Source organism: Triturus cristatus, chromosome 9 (genome assembly GCF_964204655.1).
Source record: "Triturus cristatus chromosome 9, aTriCri1.1, whole genome shotgun sequence".
In the NCBI taxonomy this organism is placed as follows: domain Eukaryota; kingdom Metazoa; phylum Chordata; class Amphibia; order Caudata; family Salamandridae; genus Triturus; species Triturus cristatus.
The window spans coordinates 106,828,257-106,853,638 of NC_140592.1; the positions used below are offsets into that span (position 1 = coordinate 106,828,257).

The 25,382-nt window shown below is 49.8% G+C and overlaps 1 protein-coding gene across 5 annotated transcripts in view; it reads right to left on the reverse strand.

Annotated features, from left to right (window-relative positions):
* Positions 1-25,382, reverse strand: part of ITPR1 (inositol 1,4,5-trisphosphate receptor type 1) — a 1,957,366-nt gene that overhangs the window by 294,774 nt on the left and 1,637,210 nt on the right. For all 5 annotated transcript variants that reach the window (XM_085624511.1, XM_085624509.1, XM_085624508.1 and 2 more), the window contains 2 exons: positions 15,152-15,344; positions 1,610-1,732 (listed from right to left, as the gene is read on the reverse strand). In XM_085624511.1, the coding sequence (XP_085480637.1) occupies positions 1,610-1,732; positions 15,152-15,344 (316 nt within the window). The remainder of the gene's footprint in view (positions 1-1,609; positions 1,733-15,151; positions 15,345-25,382) is intronic.

Here is a 25,382-nt window from a genome sequence, read left to right on the forward strand (position 1 = left end):
TGCAGAGCGTTAAGACTCTATTTTATCACCCTGAGGGTGAGAGCAAACATTGAGAGCCGATAGGGCCCCGTCTCAGCACCTGCTTTTTGGAACTGCCGGTGCTGAGCGCCGACAGGACCGGCCCCGCTTCAACCCGGTTTACCGTATTCTACAACAGTAACATCCGCTTCTTTAAACCAGGCCTAGCCCGTAGTCATGCAGGGAATGAAGAAGCCAAAGGGCAGCAGCAGCGCAGGAAGAGAGCACAAGCAACACCAACAAGCATGGCTGCTTGCAGCACTCACGGGCTGGTGTTACTATGAAGCAGCTCAATTGGGTCTAGGAAAGATGAAAGGCTGAAAAGAAACTGACAACATTCACGTGAGTCATATACGGCTGGAAATGCGCACGCCTCAGCAGTAGGTGCATTAACCCCCTTAGATATGCAACCAGCCTCGAATCACAAAACGATGGGGTCCACCTGCAGACTGTGGGGAGGCCTCGGAGCCTCCTACATCACACTGATATCCAATGGCCTTGAGATCATGGGAGACCCAAAATGAGCGCTTTGCAACTGCACGCTCTTACACACAGGTCAGAAGGACGCCCGTTGGGACCTGCCCCGTTTTATATACGTTTGACCCTATTTAAATATCACTGCGTGGATGCTCATTCACGTCCCTCTAGTTCATACAGAGTTTAAGTACTGAGAATGTCAGTAACCAGAGCATTTGATAGAGCGGAGTTAAATGGGGCAGCGTTCACCAGGGACAGGCAGACTGCCCATGGCTAAGCCCATCACACCCTGACAAACGTAGGAACAGGGTGCATACATCAGGGCAGACACACCCGTACTACAACTGGCATCAACCAACTCGTACATCTCCGGGCACTGCACTTTGCACCGTTTCAATATTCACATCCCACTCACAGCCCTATGGACAGGCATCTCAGATGTTCTCAGCTTTGCACGGCCTGAGCCGAAGTGTGTGCAGAGTAGTAACTCAGCTCGCGCATATTGAAGACTGCGCCAATTTTATCATGTCCGAGAGATATCTCGATCTAGGAAATGTTTGAATGGGCCTTGTATGGACAGTGATTTTATTGCAATAACCATGTTATTTATGTTACTTATATGATTTTAAGTAATGACATAATGCATCTTTGACTTGTGTTAAATATACAGACGGTGAAAGACCAGGACTACAGGAGCTACGGGCACAACAGAAATGAGAACTCTGGCCTGCCTTGAATTATTACACAGCTGCAACGCCTTGGAACAGTACACGCTCACGTCATTTCCAGGCCAGAGTGAGCCCTATTTCACTCGAGGCCTTGTGTGTCACATGTGTATACTCCGTACAGATCTGGAACTTGCCCAGGATCAACCCCTTCTGTTTAACATAATGTGTGCGCCACTAAAGATTGGGTCTTGGTTGGATGTGTGGGGTGGTGTGCTGTGGATTTGAAGGATAAAGCACATTAATGCACATTTACCAGTGCTTTATCCTTCAAATCCACAGCACACCACCCCACAGTCCAAGCGTCACTGAGCAGCCGCAGAAGGGCTGAGCTGCAGTCAACCGCAGATGGAGGCCCACCCCCCGCCGCGGGCCGCTGCCCACCATACCTCCTCGGACGCCCTTGAAGGGGTAGAAGAAGGCGACCAGCAGGTTCATCAGGACGGCCAGGTTGAATGAGATGCTGCTCCAGAAGGACATGTTGCGCGAACACCAGTACAACACGGGCTGAGCTGTGAGGAAGACACAGAGGCAGAACGTCAGATGGTTATTGGCGCTTCGTGGCGCTGCATGACATTTGCCTCAGAGGAATGAGATGTAATCAAAACCAATCATATTAATAACCAGAATCAGCAAGCAGGGCAGGATTACAGAAACATACTTCTATCAAATAATGTAAGTACCAAGAGGCCTGTGGTGGGAGCACAGGCTGTCCAGAAGAGGACTGTGCGGATGCCGATGCCCAATCTAGGACTAGGAGTCCAGGTTCCACGTCAGAATTTCATAGGATACAAGGTTATACACTTAATCAAAATGAGACTTAGCGCCTATCCTGAAACTGTGGGATGGCACCAGCCCAGCTGTACCTATGCTGACACCTCATATTTAGTTTAACTCTAAACGCTGAGGACTCTGTGAAATAACAAGGGAGCATGGCTATCCTAAACTGAGCAGATACTGGATGAAAGGAATTTAGGAGGACCTAGCATCTAGAGTCAGTGCATCGTTCAACAAGTTACTTTCGGTAATGCCTTATCTGGTAGAGACTTCATCTAGCCACAGATTCGTTACCTTAAAAATATCCCCAAGAGTCAGACTGGTTCAAGAATTTTTTTGTGAGCAGGTCTCTTGGAAGCCGGTACGTGGTGTCATTCCGCTAGAAAAGATTTTCGTGCTGCCAATATAGGCACCACCCAGGCACTTTCCACACCAGAAGAACAGTGCCACAAAGTACACTGACCACAGGAGTGGAAAACTAGGGCCCTGAAAGTGGGAAGCTCTGTCCCTAGAAATCTGATTGCAATTGGAGGAGGATGGACGGGTCAGTAAGGAATCTGCAGCTAAATAGAGTCTCTACCAGATAAGGCGCTAAGAAAGAGAAGTAACTTGTATTTAGTATCTGATAGAGACTACTAGCCGCAGATTCCTTACCTTAGAATAGATGCCAAAGTAATACCTCCAAGGCAGAGTAGTGTCGCCCCACTGCTCGCGGAGCAGTGTAAAAGAAATAAGATAACTGAAGTTACTATTTTATTTTTAGTATCACCAGGTTAGGGTGGGGCTTGGACCCGTGACGTGGGGGGGCGGGGGGAGTGGTTGCTGCACTCTAAAGTGCGCATGACAGTTTGGCAGGCCATCTTGGCCTGGCCAAACAGTCATGCGCACTTTGCATTTTTTCCATCCAGGCTCCATTACAGCTGGGTAGAGAACACTCCCAGGCTCCTATGCCCCATCTCAGCTCCGAAACACGGTGCTCAGACCAATCGCAACGCTTAGGGGAGCCTGGGTGCTTCCTGGTTGAGGAGCAGAGAAGAGACTACGTGCGAGAGGTGGAGGAGAGATGCAGGGAACAATTAAGTGAATTGGTAATTTTTTTCCCCTTCCCTTGTCACCGCAGTACCGGCCGCTACTGCTCCCAGGAGGCGGGTCTGCAGACCAATTTTAAATGAGGAAGTCTGTCAGGAACGAACAAGCAAAGTGCCCATCCCTACGGACTCGACTGTGCATACAGTAGCGCTTGGTAAACCCGTGGAGGGAAGCCCATGTTTCTGCCTGGCAGATGGCCAGGACCGGAACTGTGTCAGCTATCGCAGCAGTTGCAGCTTTAGTTCTGGTGGAATGAGCATGCAAACCCTCAAAGGGTTGGTTCTTAGTCAATGCATAGCAGATTGTTATATAGAGTACGATCCATCATGAGATCGTTTGTGTTGCCCATCCTTTCTTTGCTCAGACATAACCCACTAAGAGTTGGGCATCCATCCAGAATGCTCGTGTGGTCAAGTTAGAACAACCATGCTCTTTTTGGGTCCAGACGAAGTCGCTCCCCCTACTTGGAGGGATGAGGTGGAGCCTAAAAAGTAGGCAGAGTGATGGTTTGGCCCACATGAAAAGAAATGACCACTTTCGAAAGAAAATAAGTTCTCGTACAAAGCTCCTGTTTGTCTGGGTAGATGTTAAAATAAGGAAGTTTGAATGTTAAAGCATGAAGCTCACTGACCTTCTGGGCAGATGTTATAGCCACAAGAAAGGCAGTCTCGACAGTAAGGAACCGGAGTGGACAAATGTGCAGAGGGTCAAAGGGAGCGCATATAAGAAAAGTGAGGACAAGATTGAGGTGCTACTGGGGCATAACGAAAAGAGTGGGAGGAGACATGTTGCAACCTTTCAAAAACCTATGAACAATAGGAGACTGGAAAAGGGAAGGGTGGTCAGGCAACCATAGAAAAGCACAGAAAGATATACCTTAGGCTGAGTTCGTCCGCTCTGGTGTTCAGAAAATCCAACAGATGTTGAACCACAAGGGATATGCCCTGCTGTTCCCGCCATGTTCAAACTCACCCTGCTTGTTGCAGTACCATATGGTGGTGGTGTTGTCCATGAACACTTGCACAATCCTTCCCTGGATGGAGGGTAGAAAGGATTTTAATTCCTATCGGATCACTTGGAGCTCCAACAGGCTGATGTGGAGTCCTGATTCCGCTGGAGACCGGAGTCCCCAGATCTCCACCTCTTCCAGTAGCCTCAGTGTCAGTCTCACTGGAATCCAAGATAGAGGCTGAAACATCAGTATCCTGAACTCACCTTTCTGGAGAATAGGCTCGAAATGGAACTGTCTGGAAAAGCTCTGATGAAAGGAAGCGTCTGAGAGGGAGTCAGGTGTGACCTCAGCACGTTGATAGTGAACCCCAGCAAATGCAGGAGGTCCGCTGTAGTCTGAAGATGGGAGACGACAGCCCGCATTAAACAGCCATTCGTTGAGATAGGGGGAAGACTGGCACCTCTGATCTCCGCAGATGAGCTGCAACCACCGCCATCACCTTGGTGAATAACCGAGGGGCACTGGTGAGGCCAAAGGGGAGTTCTGCGAACTGCATGTGCTCGTGGCCCAAAATGAACCACTGGTAATGCCTCTGGGCAGGCAGGACAGGTATCTAGAAATGTGCGTCCTGCAAGTCCAACGCTACCATTCCATCTACCGGATCCAGGACAGTCGGGACGTTAGCAAGAGTGAGCATCCTTAATTTCGCCTTCCTGAGGAAGAAATTGAAATAGCGCAGGTTAAGGATAGGACGAAGCCCTTCGTCCTCCTGGTGGAAAAGAGAAAGATGGACCTCCGTCAGCCTGTCGCAAGTAGGTGGCATGGAGAGAGGGGTAGTCTTGAAGAGGAGGCAGTAGGCCCTTTGGAAAGTCTGCAAAACCCACCTGTCTGATGTTAAGGACTGCCAGCGGGAAGGTGATGGCGAATCCTGCCGCCCACTGGATGCCCATGATGGTACACAGGCAGACAAATAGGGTTTGGAGGCTGCAGCTACTAGAGGGGTAGTAGACTGACCCGGCTGCTGGGTGGGTAGGGAAGCGGCTGCATGACCCTTCCATGGTGTCGTTAAAGCGCTCCAGCACTGACTCCGCCTGGTCGTCAAAGAGACAGGAGCCATCAAAGGGAATGACTGAGGACTGGACAGCCCCAGAAAAGCCAGTAGTCCTCAACCAGGCGTGGTGTCACAGGGCCACTGTCAAATAAACCCTTCTGCCTAGTGAGTCAGTGGTGTCTAGTCTACGGCACATAGTGAACTTAGCTACAGCCCTCCCATTGGCAACAGTATGCAAGGGCATGGCCTGGGCCTCCCCAGGAACTGTTGGCAGCACCTGTGCAAATGTATTCCACAGGGTGTGGGAGTAGAGGCCCAAAGGACACACCGTGTTCACAGACCGCAGTACCAGGCTACCGGAAGACAACATTTTTACCAAAATGTTCAGCCTGTAGGAACTGGGTACTAGTTGCAGTACCCTCAGTCCGCTACACTCACTTTTTGCCTGGTTTTGTGATGCAATTTTGACTGAGGTGTACTGGCTCCCTAATAACCAGGTTCCCACTACCAGTGTTCTTGCCCTAAAACTGTACCACAATTGGCACAACTCCAGCAACCCCTGTAAGGCTCTAGTAAATGGTACCCCTGGTACCTGGGCCACTAGGACAGAAGAGGGTCCACTAGGGTTGCAGCACAAATTGCGCCACCCTAGGGACCCCTCGTCAAGATGAACCAAACTGCCTTTGCAGGCTGTGTGTCTTGGTGCATAGAAAACTGAAGAGTCCACATAGCACAAATCCATGTGTGCCATGCCTGAAGACACTACATGCACTATAGGTAAGACACTCCTACTGTAGGCCTTACAGCCCTAAGGCAGGGTGCACTATACTACATGTGAGGGCCTAACTACATGAGCAGATATGACCCTCTACTGGGCAGCTCGATTACTGCCAGTGAAAGTGAAGAAGGAAGCAATGTTAAAACATGTGCTGGGCACTGGTGAAAACTAGTTCCCACGCTACTTTTTTTTTTTTTTTGCATAAGCAATTTTTATTATATAACGCAGGTACAGTTGCCAAATGTTGTGATCAACATATTCGCGGTAGTTCCCCCGCTACATGATGGCTTCACTGAAGATAGGGATGTGTGTTCTCAAACATCTCGTATCGGTGAACACACACGGATTCCAATGTTGGATTTATCAATACATGCATCAGAGGGCACCTCAGAGGTGCCCCTTGAAAACGTACTAAACTTCTGGTGGGCTGACTGATTTTAGCCTGGCTAACACCTGAGACGAATTCCTTAAACCAAAGGGCGAGTGCCTTCACTCTCAGGAGGCCAGAAAACAGGCCAGCTCTGGCAGAGGGTGTCTTCTACCCCCCTCTCAAGAGATAGCCTGCCAAGGCCAGGGAGCTTCAAAGTGGCCCCTCCGCCCTTGGTATGCAACTCTGGTTTCTGTCATAGGACATGGTGCCAACCCCCGTCCTGCTAAACTTTTAGCAGGAGGAAAGGTGGGAAAATTAGATTAGGTGGTGTGCCCACATTCAGAAGGCACCACCCCTAGGGTGGGGCAGGTGATGTGGACCACTCTCGTCAGATTCCTCCATATTGCCTTGAGGAGAATTAACCAACCAGGGTCAGGGTTATGCCCACTTCCCAGCGGAAGTGGTCATATGAGGGTGTGGTCACCCTAAAGGTAAGTAGCCCATTGGCTACTACCTGGCACTCACTCGAACGCCCCTAAATTCTAACCCTGGGCGTAGTTCGCGAAGTAGCGCTACGCGGAGCTACGCAATGTGCACTTCGCGAGTTACGCGTAGCACTTCGCGAACTGCGTAGTACCCCGTTAGCACTGTGCAAGATGCCGTTTTCAATGACTGCACAGTGCGGACAAGCATCCGGTACTGTGCAATCATTGAAAACGGCATCTTGCACTGTGCAAGCTGTAGTTTTCTGCCGCTCGAGTAGATTTTTACTCGAGCGGCAGCTTTCTCAACGCAGACTGGTAGTTTCTCATCGCGAGCGGTCGCGAGCATACGTGACCACTTGCAATGAGAAACCTGACCTCCCCGCATTGAGAATCTCGCCGGGAGGTTTATTTTCCACGCTCGCGATCGGCAACTTGATGTTGCTGATCGCGAACGAGGAAAAACTCTCGCCGGGATGTCATTTTGCTTGCTCGCGGTCACCAACTTGACGTTGAGGACCGCGAGCAAGCAAAAAATGACCGCTACGCGTGTTTGCTCTGTGCTACGTGCAATTCGCATAGTGCGAAGTAGCGCAAACTTCGCAAACTACACTAGCGTAGCGCTTTGACCAGGATTACTAAAATCAGTATTTAGGGGAGATCCTGGCACCAGAGATGCAGATTTCTACCAACCTAAGACGGACCGAAGAGCCACAAAATTAGAGCAGAGGAGAATAAGCAGCTGACTTGGCCCCAGCCCCGCTGGCCTGTTTGCATCCCTCAAGAACTGCACCAATGTAGACTCATCCTGCATCTGTGACTTTAAAAGCCTGGGAGGACTGCCTGCCTTCAAAAAAGAACCAAGAGTCTCACAAGGAGTAGCAGAGCTGCTCCCCTGCATTCGGCAGGCACACAAGAACTGCTACAAGGCCTCCGGACTGACAAAAACCAGACACCTGAAAGCACCACTGCACCCTTAACTCCAAGCCAGTGTTAAAGAGGGCCAACAGTGCCAGTTTGGTCCCCCAGCCCAGCAGAGACCAAGCCCACCTTAAACTTGCCCATTGCGGACTTCCCAAGGACGCCTTCAGCCTCTAGGTGCAGGCCCCCTCAACCGTGACTGCTCAAGGTGACAAAAAAATGACACCCAAGGACACCTGTGCACCCGTTGCTCCTAGGCCCTGGAGAAGAGAACCAAAGGTGCCCCCATTTATCTGGAAATCGCAAGAGTTGAGCCTCATTGTTGGTTCAGCTCGACTGGTCCCCCAGTCCAAGCCCGCAGTCCCTTTGTGACAGGCCCGATCCTCCATTTAAGTGACTGGGGCACCAGACGCTGTAATGCACCTCTGCACCTGGATGCCCCAGAGCATTCCGAAGTGAGCTGTTGGTGATGCCTTGGACCTTGCCCCATACTCACCTTAAGTCAAGATTGGCCCCGCAAGTCATTACTAAGTAGCTGTATGCTACGTGTGTTCTTCCTGCATAGCTGAACATTACGTGAAAGACTTAAAATTCCAATTGAAAGTATCAAAAATCATTTAAAATCTCCAGACGCTTAAAAATACCTCAGCACCAGTTTGCCTCAGGGCCTCCTTAGGTGACCTGTTGGTGCTGCCATGGACATTGCCCCAAACTCACCTCAAGTCCTGGGGAAGGGTCCCGCAAGTCAAGTAACCATATGCAGCGCTTGCTTTCTCCAATGCTTAATATCGCTGCAAAGTGCTTTAATTGCAATTGAAAGTATCACACAGCTGTTTACTTCAAACCTGCTATTTTAAACAGTACTTGCCTGAATGATTTTTCTCTGGTGCCTAGACATATAGAACGATACCGGCTATTTTTATAAATTGGTGGGGATCTCCTCCTTGAGTCGTGTTAATACATAAATAAACCAATGTGTGTATTTGCAAACGTCTTAGAATCCTGTTGTAAGCCTAAGGCTGCTCAACCACACTACCCCTAAAGGAGCACCTTGGGATTGTATAGCAAGGCCCAGTTCAATTTCAAGGGAACCACTGGACTCTGTGAATGGTATATCAAGTTATTGATTGATCACTTTAAGAGCCAGCTTCCTACAGATTCCCTCTCCAGGGGTGCGGTAGGGAATGCGCTAGGATTTACATGGGACGTTGAGACTTGTAACACCAAGCTCAACGGGGTAGGATGTTGGGTGAGGAAGTTTGGGTCCCCTGGAGTGGGGTTGTGGTGTCAGGAAATCGTCCGAATTCACAGGAGCCCTTGTGTTGGGCACGGACCAGGTACCAAGTAGAAAGTTCCTGATTGCTTCTTTGAACAAGAGTAGTGGTTCTGAGGGGGACATTCCCAGTTGCAGCACCACTTTCAAGAGGTTTGTCTTGACCGCCACTGAGGGTAGGCTAAGCTCAGCCGCCCTCCGCTCCAGCATAGAGAATGGCACTCCCTTCTCCGTAACCACGGCAGAGGAAAACAGCCTGCCAGTATCTGGAGCAGTGTCCAGTCCACTGGCTTCACCCAGATCCTCTCTAGTCCATATTTCCTTCCTCATAAGGTTGCATTCCTCAGGGTCCATCAACACCTCCTTTTCTTCCCAGAGTCCTAGCCTGTAAGAATTGGGCTCGGCGTCGGGCCGGGCCTGGTCAGCATGGTGCCAGTCAGTACCGGAGCTGGTGTTGGACAAAGCCCCTCCGGCTTTGTGTCAGTGTCTGGGGTGAGGATTGCGCCACTGGTGGGCACTAGAGCATCTGCGTCTGGATCAGCAATGGGCAAGGTCAGGATGACATGACCGGCACTGGTCTAGATCCATCTGTAGATCACTGGGGCCTGACTGGTGCCAGGGATGGAGCCAGTGGCGTGAATACAGCAGGGGCCCCTCCTACACCGTGAAGGCACGCCGGCAGGAACAGACACCCAAATATGAGGTTAATAGCCTCAGAACTATGAGTTGGGCGGGGATCGCCCCGGCTCCCGGAACCTCAGGGACACAACTGTGGAGCCAGGCCTTTAGTGGAGATGCTCCCTTGTCTCGTAAGCTGAAAGACGAGGCAAAGTCAAAGCATGTTTTGACTGTGTGGGACCTCGACTTACCCGAATGGCTCGACGGCTACTTTGGGCTCTGTGACTGCTCCCAGGACCGTCATCTCGCCCAGGACCTTGATCATTATGGCATCACACATCGAGCCACCAAAAGCTTGAGGGTTTGCTCCCTCAAGGCCTTCAAATGCATGGGGCGGCAGTCGGGGCAATCATTCATGTCGTGGTCCCGCTCAAGCCACCAGAGGCAAACGAGACGCAGGACCGTCACTGACATCTGTTGGTGACAGGTGCCGCAGGGCTTGAAGCTGGCATTCTTAGATTACATTTCTGCCACGCTGTAAGGTAAGACCTAAAAATACTTCAACAAAACGTTGAAAAAATGTAAAAAGAAATGACTAAGGGGTAACTCTTCCTGGATCTGTGCTGGCTGGTGCAGAAAGAAAAGAACTGACGTCAGAGTGCCTGGGTGGCAACTATATAGGAACCACGAACATCCCTTCTGGCGTGGATGCCTCCAGGTGGAGCCAGATGCCGCCATCTACCAGCACACAAGGTTACTGTTCACGAAAAATTTCCGGATCCCGTCGGATGTCTGAGGATAATTCTAAGGTAAGGAATCTGACGAGAAGTCTATCAGATATGGCAGATGCAGGACAGCATCTCACCCACTCAATTCCCTCTCTACCACATATTTTCCCTCTCGAAAAAAACAAGGTAATGTAGTAAAAGGGGTTTGGTTCAGTGTCTAAACCTTAAACAGTACAATGGAGGGTGCCTTGGCCACAATCCAGGCAGACAGGTAATAGATATGTTTATTAAGACACTTGCCCATAAAACAGATATATACACAAAACTTTCACATCACAATAAATCATGATTACTCCACTTTTCAACCAATCTTAATAAACGTCCCAGTCCCGCAGCAACATATAAAAAACACATATTAGGCAACAAGTCGATGGCATGGAGTCTCCTATAAATATAATATTTAAAAGAGAGGCGATAAAAATTTACAGCACACGGTAAAAAATACCAGACATTCTATAAAGACATGTGTAGTACTTTTCATTTTCTGTCCATATGTGCAAACACCACCCCTTTCTTAACTTATTGTAGCCATACTTTGGATCCCCAGGAGGGGATTACAACCTAATCTAAATTTAGAAATTTCTAGTTGAAGAATTTGATCTGATAAATAAAATAGGTAAGGAAATCCATCTAATTACTCGGGCAATGACACGTTATCATAACAGAAGATTTTCAAAAAAAATAAAACCTATATTTTTGCAAAGACTGATTAGGGCACCCTCCTTTAGTAACTATTTTTTATATGAGGAAATGGGTGCCAACCACCAAAACTTTCCCGTAGATTGGTGGTACTTCTCTATCATTTGTATATTACCAAACATCCCTTGCCCACTTGAGCTCACTATGTTAAGCCTCCAACCAACAGATTTGCGTTAACTTTGACACTTCAGCTTCCAACATCAATTTATTACAAAATGTTTAAACACAAATACCTGTTATATGTGACCATGCAAGCAAATTAAAACTCGTTTCAAACAGCTACTATCCACAGGACCTAGAACTTCACCTTTTTATACATGTAATTTAAAAACCATTAATGCTAGTGATGGAATTTTGTGAAACATACTTTAACAAGTGGCATATATTAAACCTCCATACATCTTATTAAATGTAGAGCACTTTTACAGTCAGACTCCCTGGTAAAGTTTAACTACCATGATAATCCCAGTTTAAAGTACGGGAGAAAAGCAGCCCTAAATATTTATAAGTTATAACTTTTCAATTTTGTTTTATCTAAAGCCGTGTAAAATGTGATAGCTTCCCCCCAAAAAAACTAGTACTCGTTTCTTCCATATTCATCTTTAGAAAGATTTCCTTCAAGTCAACTCATACTTTCATTAGACAAGGAATATGGGAAGATCCCATTTTTGGAGAGGAGCTAAAAACATAAAATGAACTAGGTAAATTGACCACATATAAACTAAAAAGAATCAGAGCTAGGAAGCACACTTGGCACAGTCCATTGCCAATGTGTATCTTTTTCCTAAGATTGCCAGAGGGGTCCAGTTCGAGGTATGTAATGCGTGTATTAGGGGCAACAAACCCTGTGGTACATTCAAGCTAACAACTTTTCCTATTACCTACCACTGTCCACAGTATCAAAAGTTGTTTGAAAGTCCACAAAACAATCTCCTTTATCGCAATATACTTCCTAAAAATTGCCCATAAAGCAAAACAATGATCGACTGTGGAGTGGCCCGCTGGAAACTTGTTTGCAGAAACCCACCCCAACAGTTTTACCAACAATAGTTGAGAAGACCTTCGCAAAAACGCATAGAAGGCTTATGAGCTTATAATTGGTGGTGTTAGTCTCATTTCCCTTCTTCAATAAAGGCTTACTAACGACCCCCTCCAGTATTAGGGGTCCTTCCAGTTTCAGCAATCCACTGAAATAAAAATGTAAAATGTCCTGCCCACCATTCAGTATTTACCTTTAAAATAACCACTGCTATTTTATCTGGTCAGGAAGGCCTGCCTAAATTGATAACTGACATATTATCTTATTATCTTCAAAGAAAAAAGTAAACTAACTCGGACTCTGCTAACTAATTCAGTTTTGTTCTGCGGGGGCGTGGGGTCCATAAAGAATTGATAAATATATGGTCCAAGCTACTTCCGTTATGTGGGAGGCAGATCCAGCGTGTGTACCCCACATGGCATTTTCAATCCCACAAAATCTCTTCTGGTCCCCCATTCGACTCACTTCCAACATTTCATTACATCTTTGGTTATAAAAAGACTATCTTAGTTTTAATATGTTTATAGCTTTTTTCATTCACATACCTGAGCTAAATTTACCTTCCTGTATCTTTTCTAAATGCGGACTGTATTTTTCTTAGCGTTCCCTTAAATTCCCTACAATAATTATCAAATTACCCCAAAGAGGCTTTTCTGGATCCAATAATCCCCTGGTTTCCAACTTGCCTGCCTGAATTTGTATACACACAAGCATGCTATGAACAAGTAAGGAAAACCATACTAACTTTTCCTTGTGAATCAAAGAATTATTGTGTAACTGAGGGGTCAGTTGAAGTTCATTCAAAGCCTGAAGCTGCCTATCCCCCAGGCGAGTTTTTAATCATCTTGGGAAATCCATATAAAAAACTACTGCTTTGTCACCTGTAGCAGCTTCATTTACAGAAGGGCTCCAGGTCATGAATCTCCACCCAACACTGTGTGAGCCCACGTAAACCAACAGCTCCCCGAGCCTCAGTTTCCCGTTTTTCAACCTAGAAGCACTCTGGAACAGGCCACACACACAGAAGCAAAGCACAACACTAACAAATCGGTTTTCACATTTACTAAATTCACTATTGAGATGGTTTCCAAGTGATTAGGACATGTAATGGGTCATTGTGTTAATCACACATTCCTAAATAAGCTAGCTGTCCAAATTTTATACGACCAGCCATGATGCTAAGTCTGAGCAAGCTAAAGACTAACAAAATCTGCTTTTTTTTTCTAGGAGCAAGCTTTCCACCCTCCAGCACAGCTAGCATTTACTGCTGGAGTTTTAAGTATAGACCCAGTCTGGTGTCTGCACTGCTGTGGCACAAGTTGCTTTCGGTTGAGTGACTGGAGGTAGAGCAATCAGGCTTGTGTGCCAACTTCTTTCAACCTTAGCACAGTTAATCACATTTTAGAAGTCTAATATTTGTGGTATCTCTGCTTGTGTTGGGTGTGCACTAATGGTGAGATCTGAACCACTTAACACACCACCACCCCCTTGTGGAACGCCTCTGTTCAGTTACCAGCTCAATTGCAAGACCTCCCTGGATATAATGATTGGACAGACATGGCTTGCTGACCTGCCCAGACCCTGTACTCCGATCTCTCTATTCCTGGTCCCAAGGAAGCTTTAGAAACAATGACCGCATGCCCTGAAAAAGTAGGGTGAGTGAAAGCACACTAGCCAAGAAGCATCTGCAGCTTTAGGTCCACAACCACATCTTCCCTAAACTCTGCACCACCAATTTCATGAACCAAAGCCACAGACAAGGATAGTCTAGGAACTGAAAAGAAGTCTACAGAGAACTGATGGCATGCTCATCCACGTTCAGGGTCTGCACGTAGACAATCAGCCTGGGGGGTGGGAGGGAGTGGCCGACCAAGGAAGGAGGGGGGCAGTTTAGGTACAGATCACACCATGAAAAGAGACAATGGTCAGGCATGGAGATGCTGTAGATTCACAGAACTGTTCGAGAGGGGAGGAAATGGTTGAGTAAAGGGGCTGTCTAGGTAAAGATCAGCATGAGTGAGGAGAAAACTGTTGCGAGGGCTAGCTTTAGAAAGACTGGAGGAGCCTTTGACACAGAGCCATGAGACTTCTTGGAATAGAACTTTGATCACTACAAGATTCCCACGAGCCATTTCCAGACTTATACCGCAAGACACCCAGCTATTGCAGAACCAAAGAGAATTTAAACATCTGTCCACCTTTTTTTAGGACCAAAAATATTTCAACTTAATCCCTGTAGGTAATCAGCTGCTTTTAAAATGACAAATTGTGAACAAGAACATTTGGCTTTTATTTAATGTGCCTTTTTTACACCAATTTACAACTAACCTGATCATATAGATCCAGAAGGGCTAAAACCAGTGGAAACTGAATGTGCACCTCTTTCAGGACTTGCCCCCATGACGAGCAATACACAAATTGCATTTGCTGCCATTTGTGCAAAGCAAAAGACACACAATTGATGGACGGATGGATTTCCCGTGCTCAGCCATTTGTGCAAAGGCAGTCACCATCAGCTATTTGCCCAGGAAACAGTGTGGAATGGCCAATAGAAAAAAAAGGATCGGAAAGGATGCAATACTGTTTACTCTTGTCATTCCCCATTACTTACCAGTGATGATGTAATCCATAACAAAAACAAACTCTACACCCAGTGTTTTTTTCTTTGGCACCTATTAGAAGTGCATGGGTCTAAAAAAATAAAACCTGTTAGGGTTAAAGTTTTTTTTAGCTAAAAAAGCGTTAGTCTGTCAAACCACTCTGTAACCATAGGATTGGACACAGTGCAGCGGGTATGGACAGTGTCATGGTATCTGTGAATGGGGTAGTCAATTATGCACGGTTTAATATGACCGCTCTAGGCAGTTAAACACATCCAGGGCTACAAGCATCCCATTACCCCTCTCAAAGCCGCCATTTCTTAATACCTCAGATCTTCAAACTTCAAACCCTTGCAAACATTGCCCCCCTCCTAGAGCGCCCATTTTACAATTCTCTAGGTCTTCACCAACCCATCAGAATCTCAATCCCTACCAGAATGACCTCACCCCTCATTCAGAATCCTGCCTGATAAGCCCTGGATCCGCCGTCCTACCTCTTAGCTTTTTCTGCCAGTTCATCTCATTGAAGAGATCCTCCGACCGCAGAAAGAAATCATTGATTTTGCTTCCTTGCTCGTCTCGCTCAGTCGTGTAGTATATCCTAAGCTTTGATTCTTTCGTGAGAAATTCGCAAATACTGGGTACCGGGAAAACTATTTGTTCCATTGTGCGGTCCAGACGTACAATCTAGGAAGGAAGGAAAAGGTAACTTTAATACAGAGTTTGGGAGGCAGCTTTACATTCAAGGGTTTATGAGACATCAGGATCAACATTCCTACCAACACAATCAAGAGGTGGAGGAAACAATGAAATTGAGATCTCTATAGTACAATCAAGTTACCAAACAGATGAAGCAACAGACTGCACACCCCATATAGCCTAAACCTAAAAGAGAACAATCCTATCAAGAGATGAAATGTGCCAGCGGACCCCATATACTAACCACTCTTGGGGAGCAAACAGAAGAACAAAAGTTACTTACCTTTAAAATGTGGTTCTCCAGCATTCACATGCTTGAATCATTCCCAGTCGTCGGAGTGGGAGTCCCACAGTACATAAAAATAGCAATAAATATGCATAAAATAGCCATATCATAGGTAAATTAGAACCAGGAAGTAAAATAGTTAGAAGTTAATAGGAAAAAACTTTACACTTCCATGACTCGTCCGTGTCATTATATATAGTCCAAACTACAGCCAATCGGGCAACAGCACCCTCCAAAATGTTCTCTCCAGAGGCTGGGGCTCTCAGATTTTCCAGAACAAGTGTGATAAAATAGTAAAAGAGCATAGGAGAGCATCTGAGGGGAGGTGGGTGGGTCACATGTGAATCTATGAAAGATATCAACACCGGAGAACCACAGTTTACAGTAAGTAACTTTTGTTCTTCTCCAGTATTGGTGTATCTTTCATAGATTCACATGCTTGAATCAGAGTAGAAAGCAGTAATTCCATAATAATGCTTGTGAGATAATCAAAGAAAAATATTTATATATTTAAAAAAAATAATAATAATATACATGAATATGAAAACCACACAAAATAAACGTATGTATATATGTAACAATATATAAATATGCACATACGAATGGCATCAATGAGGAGGAGGGAAGAACAGAGGCTCACCTTATTTAAAGAGATTACGGAGAACCGCTTGTCCCACGGACGTGTCTACATTGCTGGCAGCTTCCAGACAGTAGTGCTTGGTAAAGGTGTGCCTGCTGGACCATGTTGCAGCTCTGCATATTTGATGAAGACACACCAGCAAAGAGAGCAGTAGAAGAAGATATTGCTCTAGTAGAATGTGCTCTCGGAGTTGCCTGTAGAGTTCTACCCGCTTGCTGATGATAGAAAGATCGCAGCAGAAATCCAACATGCAATGGACTGTTTGGATATTGGGTATCCCTTACGCATTTTACCATAGGCTATAAAAAGCTGATCAAGATTTAAGTATTGAGGATGTCCTTTGTAAATAAAATTTTATACATCTCTTGACATCAAGAGTATGTAAAGTCCTTTCCGCAGGTGATAGAGGATTAGGAAAGAAAGTCGTTAAAACTATTGGTTCATTGAGATGGAAATCCGAAGGTACTTTAGGCATAAAAATGGGGATAGTGCGGAGCACTACCGAGTCCCTGGTGAATTGAAGGAAAGGCGGTTTAACAGTGAAGGCTTGAATGTCACTGACCCACCCTGGCTGATTTGAGACCCAACAGCAGAGACATCTTCCACTAAACAAACAAGGGTGTCGCATGAGTTGTGACAGAACAATGTTAAGATGCCAGGTTGGAGATGGGAGGAAACATACGAAACAATCCTTTGAAGAATTGTTGAATGATCCTAGATGAGTAAAGAGTGTGGACCATCCTGTCGGAATCTTGAGATAGCCGCTAAGAATACCTTAAGAGTAGAATGTGAAAGGCCTGACCTTGCCAGATGTAAAAAGAAAAGCAAAAGTTTTTCTGGTTCTGCATGGATCGGGTGAATGTTGGAGGCTTGACACCACAGGCAAAATTGCTTCCATTTGAGCATGTAGCTTTTTATTGTGGAGGGCGCTCTAGCGTTAGCCAAGACCTCCCTACATTCTGAAGGAATGTCTAAGTGAGCAAATTCAAAGTGTTCAGGCTCCAGGCCGCTAAGCGCAGAGCTGCAGGATCCGGATGGCTGATCTGTCCGTTGTGAATGGATAGGAGATTCGGTATTGGTTGCAACTGAATGGGATCGCATTCGGACAGAAGCACAAGTTACTACTTGTGTAACGATATATCTGTAAGAGACATTAGTTAGTGATAGATTCCTTACCTTAGAATATTCCCCAGGCGTCAGTTTGGATCCGCAAAGTTTTCTGTTTAGCAGTACCCCTGCGTACCAGTAGGTGGCGCCGTGCGGCTCCATGCCAGTCACTGGCGCCGTGCACGCCAGGACGTCACGGAGGCTACTTAGGCGCCACCCATGCACGCTGACGTCAGTTCTGTACACAACTTTCCGTGCCGAAACGCAGAGTCATGCGAGAAACTGACCTTTGGTGCATAAAACTAGGGCCCTAAAAGGGGATGATCTTAACTCTAGTAATCAGTTCGCAGAACGGGGAGGATGGGTGGGGCGGTAAGGAATCTATCACTAACTAATGTCTCTTACAGATATATCGTTACACAAGTAGTAACTTGTGCATCTGAAAGAGACACGTTAGCGATAGATTCCTTACCTTAGAATAGATACCCCAGCAATACCAACCATGGTGGTGGGTCAGCGAACAAGATTACACCAGAAAGTCACGGAGCACAGAACGTCCAAAGAAGCAGTCTCTCCGGACCCACAAGGCAGTAGTGCTTGGTAAACGTGTGCAGCGAGGCCCACGTAGGTGCCTGACAAATATCCTGCAAGGGGACACCGCATCCCAAGGCAGTAGTGGCTGCAGTTGCCCTGGTCGAATGGGCACGCAGTCCCACAGGAGGCTCCTTCTTGGCCAAGGAGTAACAGGCTTTGATGCACAGAACAACCCACCAGGAGATGGTCTGTTTGTGCACCTCCCGACTTCTTTTGGCACCCACGTAGCCAACAAAGAGCTGATCATCCACCCGGAACCGCTGTAAACGCTGCAGATAGAATGCGAGCGCACGTTTTGGGTCCAGACGGTGGAGCCGCTCTTCTTCCCTTGAAAGATGCGGAGGCGGAAAAAAGGTGGGCAAAGTGATGGTCTGCCCGATGTGGAAGGGCGGACAACCTTTGGCAAGAAAGAAGGACGTGTCCTCAGAACCACCTTGTCCGAATGAACAGAAAGAAAAGTAGGGTTGGAAGAAAAAGCCTGGAGCTCACTCACTCTCCTGGCAGAGGTGATAGCTACCAGGAAAGCCGACTTGAGTCTAAGACGACGTAAGGGACAGCTATGAAGGGGCTCAAAGGGAGCGCACATCAGAAAAGTCAAGACAAGAGTCAAGTCCCACAGACATTATGAAGGGCATAGGTGGGAACGTATGCGTAATGCCCTTAAGAAAACGGTTAACAACCGGGGACTTAAAAAGAGAGGGCTGATCTGGAAGCCGTAGAAAGGCAGAGATGGCCGAAAGATAACCTTTAAGAGTGCCCAGAGCAGAAACCTGCTGGTCCAAAGAGAAGGAACAGAACAACCTCAGAAAGAGGGGCAAAAAGGGGATCCACAGTCTTAGCTGTGCACCATGCCACAAATCTGTTCCACCCACAGGCATGCACCGTTTTAGTGGGACGGACGCCTGGCTGCCAGGAGGACATCACAGACTTCGGGAGGAAGATCGAAAGGTGTCAACTGTCGCCAGTCAATCTCCAAGCATGGAGGTGGAGGCTGGACAGGTTCGGGAGGAGGACCGTCCCCTGCTGCTGCGACAGAAGATCCTCCCGAAGAGGCAGACGGATCGGGGGATCGATGCTCATACTGAGTAGCTCGGGATACCATACTCTTCGAGCCCAGTCCGGAGCCACAAGATTAACTTGGGCCCGGTCGCGCCTGACCTTCAGCACTCTGGGCAGAAGTGGTATAGGCGGAAAGGCGTACAACAGACCGCAGCTCCACTCGAGACGAAAAGCGTCGCCGAGCGAGTGCCTCCTTGGAAATTCCAACGCGTAAAACTGACATTGCGCGTTCTCTTCGGTGGCAAAAAGATCTAACCAAGGCTCTCCTTATCGCGGAATGAGACCTTGCGCCACGTCCAAGTTCAGACGCCACTCGTGATCCACCATGCACCGGCAGTGAGTTCGTCCGCCCTGGCGTTCAGAGAACCTGCTAGGTGTTGAACCATCAAGGTAATGCCTTGATGTCCCGGCCACGTCCAGAGGCGCAGAGCCTCCTGACATAGGGTCCATGACCCCACCCCACCCTGTTTGTTGCAATACCACATGGCGGTGGTGTTGTCCGTGAACACCTGCACTACACTTCCCGAACAGAGGGAAGGAATGCCTTCAGTGCAAGCCGGATCGCCCGCAGCTCCAGAAGCTTGATATGGAGCCGGGACTCCGCTGGAGACCAAAGGCCTCTGATCTCCGCCTCTCTCATGGGGAAGGGAGAGGGATCTGCCGTTGACCCAATGGCGATTCATGAGCCACCACTGCAATTGCCGTGCAGTGCCCTCCGAAATCTGGACATGATCGGACAGGTTGCCCTGATGCTGTGCCCACCGGAACTTCAGGTCCCACTGCAGAGCTACCATATGCCATCTGGCATGCGGTACACCAGCAGGATGCAGGAGGCCATCAGGCCCAGAAGCCGGAGGGTCATCCTGACAAACTTGGGATAGTGGCTGAAAGAGTGGAACCATAGCCTGAATATCTCGGACTCGCTGTTCGGGAGGATAGACCCGAAACAGCGTCGAATCCAGAACCGCTCCGATGAAAGGGAGCTTCTGAGAGGGACTCAGGTGCGACTTCGGCACATTGATGGAGAACCCCAGCAGATGCAGGCGGTCGGCCATAGTCTGGAGGTGGGAGACAACTGCCTGGGGTGAACCCGCCTTCAACAGCCAGTCATCGAGGTAGGGGAAGACTGACACCCCTGACCTGCGCAGATGAGTTGCGACCACCGCCATCACCTTCGTGAACACCCGAGGGGCGCTGGTAAGGCCGAAGGGGAGCATGGCAAACTGAAAATGCGCCTGGCCTACCGTGAACCGCAGTTAACGCCGGTGGGCCAGCAGGATGGGAATGTGAAAATAAGCGTCCTGCAAGTCCAACGCTACCATTCAGTCTCTAGGGTATAGGGCAGACAGGACCTTGAACTTCTCCCAGAGGAAGCGATTGACGTCCCAGAAGTCCAAGATGGGGCGCAGGCCCCTCCTTGTCCTTCTTGGGGACCAGGAAGTAGTGGTAAGAGCAACCACTCTCTACTTCCTGAGCGAGAACGTACTCTATGGCCCCCTTGGACAGGAGGGCCGTACCTTCCTGATGAAGAGCCAAATGATCCCCCGACATGCGGTGGTACCGAGGTGGCATGGCTGGAGGGGAGAACAGAAAGGTAAGCGAGTAACCTTGGCAGATTATCTGCAGCACCCACTTGTCCGACGTAATCTCGAGCCAGTGGTGGAGGTGGTGGTGAACCCTGCCACCCACTGGCGTGGGGTGCCCCCTGAAGCTCAGATTAGGAAGGTCGAGGCGTTAGCAGCAGGGGGTGGAAGTAGACTGCCCCGCACGTTGGTTACCAGGCCCACCCCGCGGGAACCCACGTCCGCGGCCTCGCTGAGACTGGTTCTGCACAGGCTTGCCGGAAGAGCGCACCTGGATACCCCTGCCCTGGCCACGAAAGGAACGAAACCCCGTCGGGGCAGGATGAGGAAAGACCCCAAGACTTGGCCGTGGCACGAGAGTCTTTAAAGTGCTCCAGGGCATTTTCAGCCTTATCACCAAAGAGGCGGGAGCCATCGACGGGCATGTCCATGAGCGAGCTCTGGACATCGGGCGAGAAGCCATTGGAACGCAACAAGGTGTGGCACCGCAATGCCACTGTCGTGGAAATCGCCCTGCCCAACGAATCAGTGGTGTCCAAACCACACCTGATTGCAAACTTCGCCGCATCCTTGCCCTCCGCAATTGCTTGGGAAAGGACAGCCTGGACCTCCTCAGAGCACTGAGGCAGAACCTCCACCACCGAATACCACATAGCGTGGGAGTAACGGCCCAATAAGCAGGCGGTATTAACTGATCAACCCCAAACTGGCTGAGGAGAACAACCTCTTGCCATATTGGTCCAGCCTCTTAGAGTCCTTATCCTGCGGAGCCAAGGGAAAGGCACTCGGCGATGTCGAGGCCTGAATGACCAGGCTCTCAGGCGTGGGGTGAGTGGTCAAGAAGGCGGGATCACCAGGCGCCGGGCGATTATGCCTAGCAACGTTCTTATCCACCGGTGCCCCCGAGGCCGGCCACAACCAAGTTCCCCAGAGGACTTCGGTAAGGGCCTCATTGAAAGGAAGCAGCGGCTCCGACGACGTAGACGCTGTCTGGAGCACCTCCGTAAGGAGGTTGGTCTTAAGGGCCACCGTAGGGAGGTCGAGGTGGAGAGTCTCAGCAGCTCGACGCAGCACCATAGTGTAGGAAGCGCCATCCTCCATTGCAGGCGGAGGCGAGGCAAACCCCATGTCAGAATACACATGAAGTTCACCCACATCTTGAAGGTCATCCACCCAATCCTGCTCTGAGTCACACTGCCGCGCAAGGGGGTCCTCGGAACCGTCCCAGTCCTCATCCGGCTACGGGGTAGAAGGAGCCAGTCGCAGCGCCAGGTCCGGAGCTGGAGAGGGGGCCAGCGGCGCCGAACTGGAGCCGCATCCCAATGAGGATCCCAGGTCGGAACAAAATGGTCTGAGAAACTAGACAGGGGCAGGATAAACTGCACCCAGTGCGGCGCCTGTGGCGGAGCCAGGGGCGGCGCTAGGGCCAGAGCCAAGGGCAGCGCCGGGGCTGGAGCCAAGGGCAGCGCCGGGGCTGGAGCAAGGGCAGCGCCGGGGCTGGAGCAAGGGCAGCGCCGGGGCTGGAGCAAGGGCAGCGCCGGGGCTGGAGCAAGGGCAGCGCCGGGGCTGGCGCAAGGGCAGCGCCGGGGCTGGCGCAAGGGCAGCGCCGGGGCTGGCGCAAGGGCAGCGCCGGGGCTGGCGCAAGGGCAGCGCCGGGGCTGGCGCAAGGGCAGCGCCGGGGCTGGCGCAAGGGCAGCGCCGGGGCTGGAGCAAGGGCAGCGCCGGGGCTGGAGCAAGGGCAGCGCCGGGGCTGGAGCAAGGGCAGCGCCGGGGCTGGAGCAAGGGCAGCGCCGGGGCTGGAGCAAGGGCAGCGCCGGGGCTGGAGCAAGGGCAGCGCCGGGGCTGGAGCAAGGGCAGCGCCGGGGCTGGAGCAAGGGCAGCGCCGGGGCTGGAGCAAGGGCAGCGCCGGGGCTGGAGCAAGGGCAGCGCCGGGGCTGGAGCCAGCGGCATTGCACCTTGTGGCACCGGAGCCGCAGGCGCTGGATCCAGTGGCTCCAGGGCTGGCGCCAGATGCGGTGCCGCCGGGGTCAACATGATCTGGACACGGGGCCCGCAGGCGCACTGGCGGGAGCCCGAAGCCTAAACAGGCGATCCAAGGCAGCAAGAAACTCCTGCCGCTGTTCGGGAGTTGCTGACTGACCCGGGTATAGCGGGTAGGCCGTGGGACTCCCAGGCTCCCGAGGAGACGCAGGGGCTGAGCCCCTGTCCCCCATGTCCACCTCGTGGGAGCGACGGGGGGACGTCAGAGAGCGAACACGCTTCTTCGACCTCTTATGGCGCCGCTTACCGGAATCTGATGGTGAAGACTTAGAGTCCGAGGAGCGACAGCTCCGGTCCCACCGAACGGCCCCTAGACTCGGAGCGGCGTTGAGAGGACTGCCAGACCTCCAGCAACTTCCGGCACCAGTCCCGTAATGCCTTCGGGGCCATGGCACGGCAGTCCTGACAATCCCGGGAGTCGTATTCGTTCTCCAGGCAGTAGTGGCAGACATCATGGGGGGTCCGCCACGGACATATTACAGTGGCACAACCCGCAAAACGTAAAGCCAGGCATCCCTAAGTGAACCAGGAGACAAGAGAAGGAGACAAGTCTAAAAAAAAAAAGTGGTAAAAAAATGACCGAGGTACGTGCTCAATCCGGATCTGCCCTTTCGGTGCGGAAAAAGAAAGAACTGACGTCAGCGCGCATGGGTGGTGCCCAAGTAGCCTCCGTGATGTCGTCCTGGCACGCATGACGCCAGTGACGGGCGCGGAGCCGCACAGCACCACCTACTGGCGCGCAGGGGTACTGCTAAGCAGAAAACTTTCCGGATCCAGACTGACGCCTGGGGAAAATTGTAAGGTAAGGAATCTATCACTAACGTGTCTCTTTCAGATGGAGGAGTTTGGTAAACCAGAACTGGCGAGGCCACCTGGGAGCAATGAGAAGTAGACGACAAGGCTCTTTCCTAATTTTCCGGAGGACCCCGGGAACCAACAGTATCGGCAGAAAAGCGTAGGCATAGAACTGCGACCAGTTCATCAAAAACGCATTCCCGCACGAGTCCCGTTGTGGAAGCCAACTTGCGTAGAATGGGCATTTGCGGTTCGCTAACCAGTCCAAATCGGGTCACCCCACTTCTGAAATATACGATCCAATGTTGGTTGATGGAGCTCCCACTCGTGGTTGGACACTGTCGACCTGCTGAGAGAGTTTGCGAGGATGTTGGACACTCCCAGGACATGGACCGCTGCCGGAGTTACTTGCTGCCGGATCGCCCAATCCCAAATTTGCTGGGCTTGCTGGGACAGCAAAGTGGATCTTGTCCCTCCTTGTTTGTTTAGGTAGTGCATACTTGTTGTGTTGTCCATCTGGATCAACACTGGTGCTCCGAGAATGATGGCTCGAAAATATTTCAGAGCTAGGAAGATCGCTAGCAACTCCAAAAGGTTGATATGCCAAGTCCTTTCCTGAGCATCCCATTTGCCATTGACTGAGTCCTTGAAGGTGCGCTCCCCACCCTTCGAGGGAGGCGTCTGTGGTGATGACAAAACTTGGAGCCTCCACTAGGAATGAGAGGCCTGCTGCAACGTTCCTTTTGCAAGTCCACCAAAGCAGTGCTTTCCGTATCTGAGGTGTCGTGTGTAGGAGAGTAGGGTCTGCTTTCTATGTTCACCACCACTTTTTGCTTTTGCTTCACTGGTTTTCGACTTAGATGTGGCTGTGGGCCTGCCAATCAGACCCACAACCCAGCTGTACTCTCTCTAAATTCATACTATGTACTTTAGGTGCATAACCCAATTGGTAAGGATCACCTTATTGGCCCCTGTATAGTGTACCTTAGGTACCCAGGGCATAGGTGTACCCTAGGCCTACCAGGGGCTGCAGCATGTATTGTGCCACCCCTGGCCTGGCCTTCCATTATGACACAACTTACTGATCACTCAGCTGGGGCAAGGTCGTGTAATCACCCCTTGCTTAGGTGTAGTCTTCCTATACCTACCTTATATATAGACACATGTGTACCTATCAGCCACTCCTATGGCAGGCCTTAACAATCCTGGAGGCAGAGTGCTTGGTAACATGTGAGATGGTGCTCTAGCATGAGCTGAGCCTGTCTGCAGCTTTCGGAACCATGTCCTTATAGCTGTTCTATGATATAGCCTACCATATATTCTTCAAGTGCCTTATAATCTTGAACGGTGATGGTAACTATGGTTTGGCTTTATCAAAACATGTCGTGTAAGGTGTCTAACACTTTGGAATAATACCCCCATCCCATTTCTGGGGATGAGGATATTATCCCTCTCTTCTAGAGGGAGAAGGCATGTTGTAACCTACTTACCCGGTTAAAGTTAACCAGAGCCCCAGCATCACAAAATGGATGCTGCTGCCACAGACACAAGTCTGACCTCCTGCTGCTGGGAGTCCTTCCAGCGAGGGAGGCTTGGACAATAGGTTTCCTGCCTTGGGAGGTGCGAGCACCACCCCAGACAGGACTTCGTGTATTGGGGCAGAGAGGGATGAAAGAAACTAGACCCTGCCTGGGGCACACAAGGTGTCCCATGCATAGTCCAGATCAAACCGGCGCTGGGGTACTCCAGCCCCAGCTCTGGCGCGAAACTGGACAAAGGAAAGGGGGTGTAACCACTCCCCTTCCTGGTCCCACCCATAGGAGGGACCTTGCAGGTAGCCCAGCCCACTAGCCCAGTATATCAGTGGGTATCTGAGCCCTGCAAAATTAGATTAACCTGAATCTGCAACTTGAACAGAAACT